This window comes from Tamandua tetradactyla, chromosome 1, assembly GCF_023851605.1.
Source record: "Tamandua tetradactyla isolate mTamTet1 chromosome 1, mTamTet1.pri, whole genome shotgun sequence".
NCBI classification, from domain to species: Eukaryota; Metazoa; Chordata; class Mammalia; order Pilosa; family Myrmecophagidae; genus Tamandua; species Tamandua tetradactyla.
In genome coordinates this window covers 35,459,150-35,473,100 of record NC_135327.1, presented here as the reverse complement: position 1 = coordinate 35,473,100, position 13,951 = coordinate 35,459,150, and the positions used below count along the sequence as shown (strand labels likewise).

The following is a 13,951-nucleotide window of genomic DNA, read 5'->3' as shown; positions in this document are numbered from 1 at the left end:
TTGTAAACTTTTGTTGAAATTTTAATGTGTTATCTCTGAAATTTAGACTCTGAAGGGTCATTCATGAAGTTTGTATCCAGCTAGATTTCCTTACATTCCAAAAACTAACAAAAATGAAAAAGTAAAAGAAACTACCTTAGTCAGTCTTTATAGGCTGGCCTGAACAAGTACTACTCTTCAGAATTCAGCCATACAATGAGTTTAGAGACTAGCTCGAGGCAAAAGCATAATATCTTTCATGGTCCTTTCTACACATGCATCTTGCCCCGGTCATGCACGTGTGGCCCTAGGAATTTCCCCATTTACATGAATCCAAATGCACCCTCTTCCCTTAGAAGCAGCATTTCTTCAAAGCCCCAGGTACTGCACTGGCCCATAGCCAGAAAGTCTTTGGTCTAAGCATCTGTGATTTGATAGCTTTGTAAGATGCCTTTATACATGCAGGGTAAATACTGGAGTATGAGCCCACAGTGAGTGCCCCAGTTTAGTCTTTTGGGCTCCCATCAGGCAGATTGATACATTTATATATACTCCCAGTACATGCATGAGGGACACTATGCTCCCTGCAGAACTAGGACCAAAATCCACACCAGAAATACAGGCCAGCTCCATACTGCACTGGTAAGGGGATAGGGAAAGAGCCAGCCTGGGTACTAGGAGAGTCTACCATTTTTAAAGTTTCCTTTTCTTCATTAGTCACTCATCTAGCTATTGCAACCCTTTATCTGTTTTCCAGAGTCTGAGGAAGATGGATGTGCAATATTTTGCTCTTGGTCAAAGATTCTATGGGGGACAGATCTCACGCTACCATCCCTGGTCAACCATAAGTGCCTCCATGTTTGTAATCTGTATTTTTAAATGTGCTTAATTCTTCTTCCAAATGAGTCAGAGTGGAGGGCAGGGGAGGGAAGACTGTGACTTGCACAAAGATGATAGTGGAATAGAGAGAAGTGTAGTTTCAAGGCAAAGCTGACCATCCTGAGAGATCACTGGATGAAAGGGTGATGAGGAAGTGATCATGATGGTAGAGGAGAGCTGTAAGGTCAAAAGGGATGATAACAAGTTTGGTCTTGGACCCTGGATTTGAGGTTACCTTTGAGACATCCAAGTAAAGATATTAAGTTGTGTATATGCATCTGGGCTGGAGTTATAAAACCAGAAGTTCACTACATATATGTGTCATCAAAGTTGTGGGTGTTGATGAGATGATCAGGGACAAATAGTAAAATGGAGACACAAACAGTTTAGAACTAAACTTTTGGCTGATTCTTCAAATCCGTACTCTACAGTTTCACCATGGTGTGTCTACGTGTGAACTCAGTCTTATTTATTCCACTTACGGGTCAGTGAACTACTTCAAAGTGAAGATTCATCTCTGTCTTCAGCTTGAACAATCCCCAGATGTTACTACCTTAACTATCGCCTCCTCCTTACTCCCCCATCATCTCCTTCTGGAATTTTTATTGGTTGTATGTTGGACCTTCTCTTTCTGTGTGCCACGTCTCTTTCTTATTTTCCTTTTCTGTATCTATTTGTGCTTTTTCTAGTTGATGCCCTTGGGTCCATATTTTAGCATACAAATTATCTCTTCAGCTGCAGCCAGTTTATCTGCTATTTAACCCATAAATTTGGCTTTTCATTATAAGTACTCTATACTTTTTATTTCTAAAAACTCTAGATGTGGATTTTCTAAGTTGTGATTCTTTTTTAATTTTGACCTCTTATTCTTTCATGGTGGATTTTTATTTATTATTAATTGGCTAAATCTATAAAAAATTATTTTTAATCTCTTTGAGATTACTGTAGAACTTCTAATTCTGGGAATAATAGTTCTGTTTTGGGTGGCCTTTCTGCTGCCACTCTCATGTTTTTATTTGTTTTGCTTTCCTCAAGCAATTTATAAATTTCTCCTGTGGTTTCATCCAGCACTGTTGCACTTCAGGATATCATTACTGCTGAAGGAAAAATTGTATAGTGAAATGACCTAAATGATTGTTAGGTGAGTACATGCACTCTGTGAAAATTCACGAAGATGTTTATAAGTTGTGCACTTTCTATAGGAATGATCTAGAGATGGTATAGTTAATATAAAATACATATATATATATTATTTATATATCTATATATAGATGTATAAATTTTGAAAAAGAACAAAGGGAAAGCCAATATGCAAATATATGGTCATTCATAGCTTTTCACATTTGAGAAACAGAAAGGAGAACAATTTTCAGTACCTTTGATTTTACCTTTAATTCTGATTTTATAATAGCACTTCTTATGTTCATTACTAATCCTTTTGTATTCAGGAACACCGGTGACAACCTGAAAAGAACAGAGGTGCAGGTGGGGGTTGGGCTTGAACTGGGTAAAGAGAATAAAAGGAAGTAATTTTGGAATGTGGACTGCAGGCCACTGAGATGGGCATTGCTGGAGACCAAGCCTAAGTGGTTGAGTAAGCAGAGAGAACACTGAGAGGGCGGCGAGAAGCAGAACTGAATTGAGGCATTAAGAAAAGGAAAGAACTTTCTAGGCCAGAGTGCAAATGCTCCTTCCTTTCTTCCTCCTAGAGACCTCTTTTATGCTTTGACTCCTCCCAAGTTCCCACTATGCTCACTTGAGAAGCCCCCTAGCCTTCCTGTCCTCCTTTCATATGGAAGCAAAACTTGACTTTGGAAGGAAACCCAGGGAGCTGTTTCCCTGATGGGGCCAGCCTGGGGGAGAGTGAAAGAGAGCGTGAAAACTCACTCCAGGCCTGGGCTGCAGGAAGAAGGCCTTTGCACCTTGTCTCCTCCTGGTCCAGACATGTCTCACCCAAGCTGTGTGGTGGGACAACCTCCTGCTGGCTCAGCAGCATCTCTGATCTCATCTTATTTGGAGAATGGAGATGAAGGTAGCAATCCACCTGTCCAATTCCAGGCTCAGCACAGTGATGCTTGTCCCTGCTGATCTTATGCTTTTTCAAGGATTGGGTTTACTGTAAAATGGGGCCCACAAAAGAGGCTGGCCCTGATGATAAGGAATCTCAGGCACCCCCTACTGCATCCCTGAGTTCAGGAGCCTGGAACAACAAGAGTTCAGAAAATTCTGTGGTCAGGGCCAAGCAGAGATCTCATGGGGTGGGTTTATCTGATGAACAAGGACTTGAGTTGGGTCCTAATAAAACACAATTGGTACATCTGGTTTCATAACTGGGCTCCTTTATGCCATTTAGACCTAACAAACAATGGAAGATTTATTTTTTTAATGACTGAAAATAAAAAAGTTGCTTGAAAGGGCAAAGAGAACACTGTCATAATAATGCACATGGAACTAAATACATATAAGGAAAAAAACATGGGTGTTAAATTTTGAGTGTGAGACCTTTTGCCTCTGAGCATTTTTCTATTCTCCTGTTTTATGTTAAACTATCTTGCTATTCTCATTTGGAATATTACATCAAGTCTGCCTCTTCTTGGAGTACAACTCTGAATACCTTGTCAGTGCACAGTAAACGTTAGACAGTAATAAATAATGGAAGTAACCTTTGTAATAATGCAAAAAATGTGATCCAGCTGCACAGATATTGGTACTAGAGGAAAATGAGCCATAAAATACCCAAAGTGCTATAAATTTCCAGAGAAATGGTCCAGGAGGCAATAAGTTTCTTCTGGAAGTGCTTCACAAATCTCAGGAGTTAGATGCCTGGTGGTTGGCATTTTCTCTTAATACAGCTGGGACAAGGATAAAGCAAATTTGGGTTTGGGTGAGTGGAATATGGAAATTTCTACCTTCTTATCCCTAAAAAAGTGACTGTAAGAAAAACAAAATGGCGTGGATGTATCTCAGAATGAATCAGTACTTTTCCAGAGCCTCAAGCAACACCAGATGGACTTCATTCTCTAGCCAAAGGAAACAAAACCTTGGCAAATGCTTGTCTGAAATTCAATTTGGAGCTAAAAGAAATATTGACCTATGCTTCCTGATTCATCTGAGATGAGGGTCTTCCGGAATATGTCCAGGTCAGCTCAAGAAAGGGGGAGACAGATGGAACGTAGTATGGAGGACCTTGAGGCAGTGCCACCAACAACATGGCCCCTGGTGCTTAGGTGCAGCTCTCCTGTAATAGCATTTTAGCCAAATGTTGGCTGCAGCCCCACTGTCCCCAAAGCTTAAAGGCCTCCCCACATTATCTGCTGATTTCCATTCTTACAGAATCATCCTAATTTCCTTTATCTTGCAGCCATTTCTCCATCCTGGCCTTGACGCAAATGTAGGGTGAAAGCCTTTCCTTTTATTCATTAAAAGTCAAATAGTCATACAAGGCATGTACATGTGGAGTCTGTGTTCCAGAAGCCCAAAGATGGGCCCACAGTGCAACATCTTGAAAACACCTTTAATTTCTCTTTTAGCCATCTTCAAGCTCTTTTGCTTTATCCTACCTCTTGGATTTTCCTCCCTGGCGCTTTGTTCCCAAGATCTTCTGCCATTTGTTCTCCTGGATCTACGTTATTTGTCTTAGTTTTTCAGCTGTTAAAACAAATACCATACAAAGAATTGGCTTAAAAAATGGACATTTATTGGCTCACAGTTTTGAGGCTTGGAGAAGCCCAAAATCAAGGTGTCAGCAAAGCTATGCTCTCGTCCTAAAGATTGGTGTTGTGGAGCTGCCTGCTGGAGACCACTGGGTCCCTCCCTGGCTTTACTGTAGCCTGGCAATGTACATAATGATGATCTTCATTCTCTTCTGGATTCTGTTAACTTCCAGCTTCTACTCCTTCCTGGCAGCTTCTATCCTTGTGACCTTCTCTATAAGGACTCCAATGAAAGGAGTAAGAGCCATCCTCATTCATTTGACCACACCTTAACTGAAAATAACCTTTTTCAAAGGTCCTGTTTACAATGATTTCACACTCACAGGAATGGATTAATTTAAGACATGTTTTCCAGGGTATGTAATTCAACCCGCTACCGTGTCCTAAATGGCAGCTACTAGCCACATTTGACCATGTGAATTTAATTCAAATTAAATAACATTAAAATTCATTTCTTCCTTCATACTAGCCACTTTTCCAGTACTCTAAAGGCACATGTGGCCAATGGCTATCATTTTGGATAGCATAGATGTAATACATTTCCATCATCACAATAACTTCTCCTGCATAGCTTACTCTGGACATTCCCCTCTCCAGCTGCTGCTCACTTGACTGGCTTTTCTCCTCACCTCCTTTCTAAGATAAACTAAAGAGTAGCAAATCCTTCTTCCTCTCTTGTGCAGATGATTGCATCACTGATTATAGCAAACTTAGAGAGCCATGTCCTCCTGGGTGCTCAACCAGCAGCACCAAAATGACATCTAGAAGAAAGCTGTGGCTATAAATAGCTCCCTTTGGGCTGCACCTGATGGATATGTTGGTTATTAGCTTTCAGACTCTGTTAAGACCAGCGATTATCAGCCTTAGCATGTGCCTACAGGGGAGTCCTGTGGCATGAGATGTGTCTGACCACAGTTCTTTGATTACAGGAATGCAAGGATGAAAAGGGGTGTCAGCTGCAGTAGCCATATCTTTCATTTACTCATTGAATACACCATGCCAGGACTGCAGGATACAGATGTGAAAAACACAGCTCCTGCCTGGATGACAGCCCCAGTCTTGAGGGACAGAGGGTAGTATAAATATGTTACACTGCGGTGAATGTAGGATGGAGAGCTTCTCCTCAGCAGGTGTCAGGTAAGACTTTCTTGAGAATATCAGAGAAGTCTAAGGCTGGAACTGTAAACGGGTTGAGATGACAAATGACAAAAAGACAACTGCAAATACAACAGGAGCCAAGGTAAAAAGAAGGGAACATGAGAGATGGGTTTGGAGAGGGAAGCCCGGGCCACACCTTTATCTGACAAATAACATTTCCATCTTTGTTTACAAGTGCAATTAGCATCTCATTTCCTTTCCTCTTACTTTCCTTCTCTGGTTTTGATCTCAATGTTTTAATAGTCTCCTTAAATAAGTTTCTCTATTTTTATGGGTAATTCTTAACTGTACAGTTAATTCTTGATAGATTCAGTTCTAAAATTATCTGGGGATGCAGAGAGTAGATTTTTTTAAACGGTGCTTTCTTTCAGTTACAGACCCTCCCCAAAGGTAGCTGCTGTGCTAGAAGCCTAGATTCCCTTGGCCTATTTTGTACTTTATATAAATGGTGCCGTATTTATATAAAGCTGTTCCTCTGAGATTGGTCTCATTGCTGTATAGTGTTATTCTGGATGCACACAACTTTATTATTGAAGCTTTCTATTGTTTTTGTGACTACTATTACTTGTATGTGTCTTTTCATGAACATGTGAATAATTTTTGTTGTGCATAATGTGGAGTAGAATTCTTATGGCATAATGCATCCAGATATTCAGTTGTAATAAGTAGTGACGTTTTCCCTAGTATTGGTATGAATTTACACTCCCAGCAAGATTGTGTGAGAACTTTGGTTGTTTCACATTGTTGCCAACCTTGCGTTATCCATGTTCTCATCATCACACTGTACTGCTTGTCTTTTCCATTTAGCCATTCTGGAGGGCCGGTGGATAGCTGTGCTCTTTTAAAATGCACTTTCAGTGGAGACATGCATGTCTACAGCAGTTGGGACCTAGGAAGGGGGTGCCATGCCCTTTCCCTCTTCTCCTGTCCTCCTCCTAGCTTGCTAACCATGGTTTCTGCCACTTTGGGTTGAGGCCTAGTGAGGGAGGACAAGACGAGATAGACAAGTTCTTCCTTAACTGGCATTGTCCTATGATCCCTCGTACTCACTGGACCTATAAAGCATGTGCAGCTTGTTTTCTCATCTGAGAATTTCAGTGGGTTCTTTGGAGACCCACATACACACTCATCATTATCACCTTCAATTTGCTTGAGACCGGCCAGTGTTTTCCATTAGGTGGTCACTTACCTCATCAGCTTCTTTCTATTGAGGTTCAGTGGTCGCTTTGGTGGACTCCATGGACAGGATCTAAGACAGTCTCTGTGGATCCCACACCTAGTCTGTGGGAAATACCCATGCCACTTTCCCTTGACTGTCCAGTCTCAGCATGTGCACCTCTTCTAGGCACTGGCTCTCAGGCTACTAACCAGCCCACCTCCACCTGTCAATTTTCCAGGCAGAATGGCTTATCCATCCACTGCACGGGGGACACACGTGAAGTGCCCTCACATCCTATTGAAGCTGATCTCACTAGGCCTAGAGTGACAGACAAATACCCTACCCCCCTTCTGAAGTGAATTCAGGATACCCAAAGTACCATGTGATCCCTGCAAAACCCTTCCCCTAATTTCCAAAATCCTACCCTTCACATGGATGCAGAGCTTAAGGCATCAAATTTGGTTCGTCTCTCTTGCTTTTGAAAATTGTAAATGTCGGGCACCTTCTATGGCCATACTCTCTGTGATTCTTGAAGTGTGACCCTTAGGCAGAATGTTTCCAAGAGAATGGGCAAAAGCAGAACAGATCAGTTCCAACTTGCTAGTCAAATTTCTTAGATGACCCAAGGACTCCAGGTAAACAGGTAGAGAAGTGAGAGGGACTGGATGGAAACCCTTCACTAACATTGAATAAAGTAAGGGCCCTGGGTGGAAGCAGGCTGGCAAGGCCAAGAGCCCTGGTCAGGGACCACTCTGGCTGCTTCCAAAGGAGGAGCCAATCTGTTTGATAAGATCACCTCCTCAATCTTACCCAACAAAGTCAGTTCTATCACCACCAGCAGAGAGAATTTGTGGGTAATGAAGTGCAAGCATAAAAAGCTTACCGCTCAAGGAATATAAATTTGACCCTATTTCTTTGCAAATGGTCATTTCCCACCATAAAAACATGAGCGAAAAGGATTTTTAAATGTGTATCAAAAAGCTTTCTGCTGTCTTCTCTAAGGAAAAAATTGGTTGTTTGGCTTACTCATCATGACAGAAGGAGCGGGTGTGATTGAGCAAGTACAGCACAGCTGACTATATGTATTCTTTCATCCAATGGAATCACAGTTCCAATGGTCTCTGTTTTAGCCCAAGCACATTTGTTCTGGTTGTGCAATTTAATAAATGTGATTTTTATTTTCTCGGTTCAAATAGCACTTCACTCAAGGGAGAGGAAGTTAGTCATTTTCCTGAGTTTTAGTACTGTTTTAGTTTTACTCTTGAATTTAAAAAGCATTTTTTTCCATATCTTTACAGCCAGGTAAATGAGGGAGTTATTTAACTGAAGAACCAAAGTGCTCATTTGATAATTCAATTTGAAATGTTCCAGAAGGTTGTGCATGTCCTCTAAGCTGCACGGACTTTGGATTTCAAAGCCATTTCCTTTGGACAGGTGCCCTGTGAGGCTGTCCCCATGGAACCAGGACTGCTGTTCGGGGTCTGACTGTTGATTCTTTATGCCCTGAGGTTGTAAGGCTCCCTCTCCCTCCCCTGTGATTTTTGTTCCCAGAGGTGGAGTGCACACTCTAAATAGTCTTTAAGAGTGGTGAAAGCAAATGCTGCTGTGGTCAGCTCTGGGGCCACCAATGGACTCCCCTCCCCAAGTTCCCTGCTGGTACACAGATGGTGCAGATGGCAGCATGTTCAGCAAGAGCCAAGTACTTACACTATTTTTTGTTTTCTGAGCAAAATGCCCTGCAAAGAAAGGAATGAACTTTACTATGACCTGCTGGGAAAAGGGCAGAAAGGAAAAGGCCACAAATAAGAAAGTTCCCAGCCAAAAGGGGTCACAGCTGACTTTCTGGTAGAGTGTTGAAGAGCAGATTTTGAGTTTACATAACTTGGAGAATGGTTCTGTTTGCAGACAGAAGGTGGCTGGGTTGGCATCTCCTGGGTGAGAGAGGGAAGGCCATGCTGAGGGAATGCACGGGCTCCTGCAGGGAAGGTGCAGCCTCTTGGTTCACATGCCAGGGGATGAGTTCTGTCACAAGCAGAGGGCCCCCAGGGGTGATTCCACTCCTACAGGGGGAGCCCCCACTGTTATACCTTGCATTTGCTTCCCTTCAATTCGTTCACACTCACCTGTGACAGAAGCAGCAGCCTCCAGAGTTGCATGTGGCAGCACTGCTGTCCATGGCGAGTTTTCCCACTGGTACAGTACAGACCTCTTGGTTTGTGTCCCCAAACCATGAACAGGGACTGCCCTGAGACTCAACTTGTATTGGCTGAGCCACTTTCTCATAAAAACATGTTTACGTGCAAAATCTCGCCTGCAATATCGAGGGTTCATAGATGCATTGTCTTAGTTTGTCTGAGCTCCTGTCACAAATATCACCCAATGGGTTGGCTGAATAACAAGAATCGTTTAGCTCACAGTTTCAGAAGCTACAATTCCAAAATCAAGATTTCAACAAGGCTTGCTTTCTCCCCTAAATCTGTAACGTTCTGGTGCTGGCTGCTGGCAGTCCTTGGGGGTTTTTGGCTTACATCTCAGCTTCCTGTTACATGGAGAAGTCTCTCCTTTCTGCTGTCAGCTCTTCTGGTTTCCATTGATTTCTTGCCTCCGATAATCTGGATTAAGATCCACCCTCATCCAGCTGAGCCATACTTTAACCAAAATCACATTTTCAAGAGGTCCTGTTTACTATGGGTTCACACCCACAGGATGCTGGTCAAGCTAAGAATGTCTAAACTGGGGGACATAATTCAGTCCACCAGATCCCTATTGCCTACCAAGAAAACTTGTCCAGTGGCCTACAGTTTTGGTCCAGCAGTTGTCAGGATGGAGACCTTTCCTTGGAGTCTGTGCCCTCTGAGAAGGATGAGCAAACTGTCGTGCAATAACTGTTATCCACTTTCTGAAGGGGAATGGCATCATCAGACTGTGGTGTGTCGATTCTGGATGATGTACACAGCATCGCCATCTCATAGGAACTCAAGCCTCAGGAATTCTCAGTATCTATAAAATGAAGAAGCTGAGAAAACAGCCTGTTTGTAAGGCTTTGTCTACTGCATGATGTATCTCAAACTGATAAATACCTATAATATGAGAAAATTCCTGGGTCTCTCACTTGAACCATTGTCCTAGATTCAAACATATAAAATTGCAGATCAAGTTCCCCCAGATTTCTGGGCCACTGGAATAAAGAGCCCTTCTGTGTTTAGGTGGAAGAAGTGGAAGTCTCTCCTAGAGACCAGAGCAGTGTGTGGTCAGAACTGGCGAGAAAATGAGGTTTGTAGATGGCTATGTCAGAGCAGCAGTCCAGAGACAGCCCAGTGCCACCACATTCCTCAAAAGTGCCACTGAAGACCCTGCAAGCTGCATTTAGGGTCCCTGCCCTTGGGGTATTGGATGGATTTAGGTTCCTTCACCACATCCTATTTCCTGAGTTCGTACAGTCCACCTCTCACCCACCCCCACCCCAGGGGACCAGTGCTGATGCGTGAACCCCACCTCCTGCAGCTCACAGTTGAGCATGGAAAACAACAAAGCCAGGGATCACAAAGCGGCAGGGATCACAACAAAGCCAGGCTTTCAAGGTCAATGTGCAGGAAAAGCATTTATTATAGTAAACTATTTTCTAGAACATCAGAGTTATTGGGCATCCTGCTAGATAGCGTGGAACTCAGCTAAGTAAGACTTAATTAATTTATCGTTCCTGTCCTAGGAGACTTCCCACTTTGTATTCCCTTAACTCTGCTAAATCAAAACCTGTCATGGAGAGCTCCCAAGCCAAAATATTGGGGGAAGAAAAATCAAAACTGGCCTTCAGGATCATGGGTTAAGAAAAATATTCCTTCTCTACCCAAGGCAAATTTCCAAATCCCATTAAATCAGGGATCAAGAGACTGTGGAAGATGAAAATTCCTGATTCACCTCTGATTTTAATCCTTTATGGTCTATCTCAAAGGTGCTAGCATTTCTAATTGGAGCAAATGGCTTGATGATTTCCCATGCCTGCCTGTGAAATGGAGAAATGTACCTGATATGTGGAAATGGGGTTGGGTGAGAATCTGGTTTTAGGAAGACAGTCCATGAAATTGACATAGGACACTCTCCCTAGGTAATGAATGGTCTTTTAGCTTGAGCAGAGAGCCCCACTGACTTGGGGTCTGCTCCCTTTGCATTACATGAAGCATGGGAGAGAGAGCAGAGTGTAGATGCCATGGGGCCACTCTGGTGACCCTCAGTGATGGCTACAGCTGAGTCACATGGCATCCCTCACTCACTCAATGTCAAGAAAGTTGATGCAAGGAGTCTAACTGACAGGAAGCCCCCAACTCAATGAACAGCAGCCTAAACACAGAAGGGTTTACTTTCCTCACACAAGAAATCTGGGGGCAGGAAGCTTCTGTCATTGCCTCGGGGTTTCAAAAATATCAGCACCAGCTTCTATACTATGTTCTCAACTCTTCCTTGTGGCCCTCAGACATCCACAACAGTGTCCAGCCACATTCCAAGGCAACAAGGAAGAGGAAGGGCTATGCCATCATGGGCTCCATTTCTTATCAGGAGAATGAAAGCCTTCCTGGAATCTCCAGGAGCCATGTGGTACTCCTTGCTGCAGAAAGAGTAAACATGGAGAAAGGGTCTGGAATGATGTGCAGATACAACCTCAAAATATCAAATCGGATACAACTTCTAAACCTCTCTGTTCTTATCTGCTTCAAGAAGTGTGATTCTTATTAAACCAATACTTCTTTGTAGACTTGAGTATCCAGAAATACAGGTGTTAGTGTTGCACCAAAATATTTTATTGATGGATGGATTTTACTAATTCCAGATATGGGCAAGGGTGGGTGGAAGTTCAGGAAATGAATGATTCATTCCATGGCCACTGATTACCGACCAGCTAAAAAGTAAAGTCTTAAGTAAATTGCAATTGATTCAATGATAGTATGCCATTTCCTCTCCAGGAAATGAGAACTATAGTTTCCTTCCCCACACCTCTACTAGGCTGTAGAGATTAAATGAGGTGTGTGTGAACATACTATGGAAAATTGTGATATTCAAATGAAAAAAGAAATGCCCTTCTAGGCTAGAAAATATGGCCCTGAAGTTGTGACCTCTAACCTACCCCTCTCTTATTGGTGGCCTGAGACCCCAGACTTACCTGTATGATACTAAGTTGCATTTTCCTCTATCATAGTGAAAGCAGCCTGGTCTCCACCCAGTCTTTCCTATACTGGCAGCGATTCTCTGTAATCAGTTTGAGTTTAGCTTTTAAAGGGAGCCCTAGAAGGCCCTCTACTCACATTATTTGTTCATACTTGTTCATGTCAACTTCCCTTTTCTTCTCCTTCCTTCCCCTCCAATTCTGCAGACAAACAAAGCCGTGGCCAAGGGGGACTTCCACCAAGCCAGCACCAGCTCCCGGCGGGCCCTCTTCCTGGCCGTGCTTTCCATTACAATCGGAACTGGCATCTACGTGGGAGTGGCCGTGGCCCTCATCGCCTACCTCTCCAAGAATAACCACTTATGAGTTTCCTCAGGGCGCATGGGGAAGATCCTGGGAATGCCAACAGGACAGAGCCGGCCTGGGTGAGACACATGGGGAGGCACCTGTGCGATGCTGTACAACCCGAATTACTGCAAATGACTCCATGAAGCCCTGGAATTTTCTATCCACGGATTTCCTTCGGCTTTTTTTTCTTTAATTTTGTTTTCAGAGCACTGTGTAGGATGAGAGCAGATGGACATGGCAAACACTTCCAAATGGAAGGTTCAAATGAGAGATTCTGCAAGACAGTTTCTGGGTAATACCTGGTGGATCCACGTCAAAGCAGCACTCTCAGCAGCCCGCCAGTGCCTGGAACACCACATTAGCAATACACAAACAACAAAATATTGTGTTTTTTTTTTAAGGAACATGGTGCAATAAGCAGAGCCAGGGTTGTCCTTCCTCTGTCATGGCTCTGCTTGGCTGCTCTGGCGTCCTTCCATCCACACAACCCAATGGGGGTGCAAGGGGAAAAGCCTATTACACACATACACACACACACGTACACACATGTACACACACACACCAGGGAAGAGAGTCCAAGCCATTACTGGTAGGACTCCCAGCTATCCTGGTCTGTGAATCACCCAGCCCTGAGAATGCAAACCAAACTAGCATGGGACCTGTCCCTAGCGCAGAGTTTCTTTCACTCCACGCTATCTCCAGCATAGAGAGCCCCAGACCCTCCTGAAAGTGCCCACACTTTGCAGCTACCATGCAGCAATATGGCAGTCTAGGAACCTGGACGATCAAGGATGGGGGAGGCAGGCTGCAGACCCTGCTCTCAAAATGCCTCGCAGAACAGAGCCCACATTTGCTCCTGGAGCTCAAGGCCAAGAATCTGTGGACTGCGCCTCAGCATAAGGACACAAAGGATGCTTGTTGCCACCTGTGTGGACACCTGGGCTATAAGCAAGGACTCTAGTGATCTCATAAGGGAGGTGAGCCTTCCTCTGCCACTAAATGGATACCTTATTTTCTTGTCATTTTTTTAAGTAGCAATGATTGCTTCATGCTGCTTCCTTTATCAGATGAATGCTGAGACATAAGTACTCACAGACATTTTAATACCATTTCATTGCTATTTTACCAGTGTTCATTATTTAACAAAATTATCTTTTAGCTTTTTTGCTTAAGACTTTTCTTTCTGGTTCATATCAATTGTTGGGTCTTATTTGTACTTTGCATTTCTGTTTCACTAACCACAGAGCCTTCCAGGACTCAGATGCTGATACATGAGTAGGGTCTCCTAAGACAAGAGTCACAGATGACCCCGGTTGCTTAAATTTCCACCTTGAGCACCATTAATATTACCTAATATGCCCTTGAAAATTTCATAGTGCCTGGGTCCTGGTTGTAAAATGCTTACTTGATTGATCAGGGATGCCACCTGCCAAAATCAACTTGCAGCCAAGGTTGAGAATCACAGCCCAGAGGTAGGCATAGAGAGTTGATTTCCTTCATCTGTTGATTTCTCCTCTGACCTTGAACATTTAATATTCTTGAGATTACCAGCACTGC

General features: G+C 43.2%; 1 protein-coding gene across 1 annotated transcript in view; it reads left to right on the top strand.

The window, feature by feature from the left end:
* SYNDIG1 (synapse differentiation inducing 1) overlaps positions 1-13,519 on the top strand; it is a 196,305-nt gene extending 182,786 nt beyond the window's left edge. Inside the window, exon 4 of the mRNA XM_077160693.1 lies at positions 12,254-13,519. Within this exon, the coding sequence (XP_077016808.1) occupies positions 12,254-12,412 (159 nt within the window). The 3' untranslated portion in view covers positions 12,413-13,519. The remainder of the gene's footprint in view (positions 1-12,253) is intronic.
* The last annotated feature ends 432 nt before the right edge of the window (positions 13,520-13,951 follow it).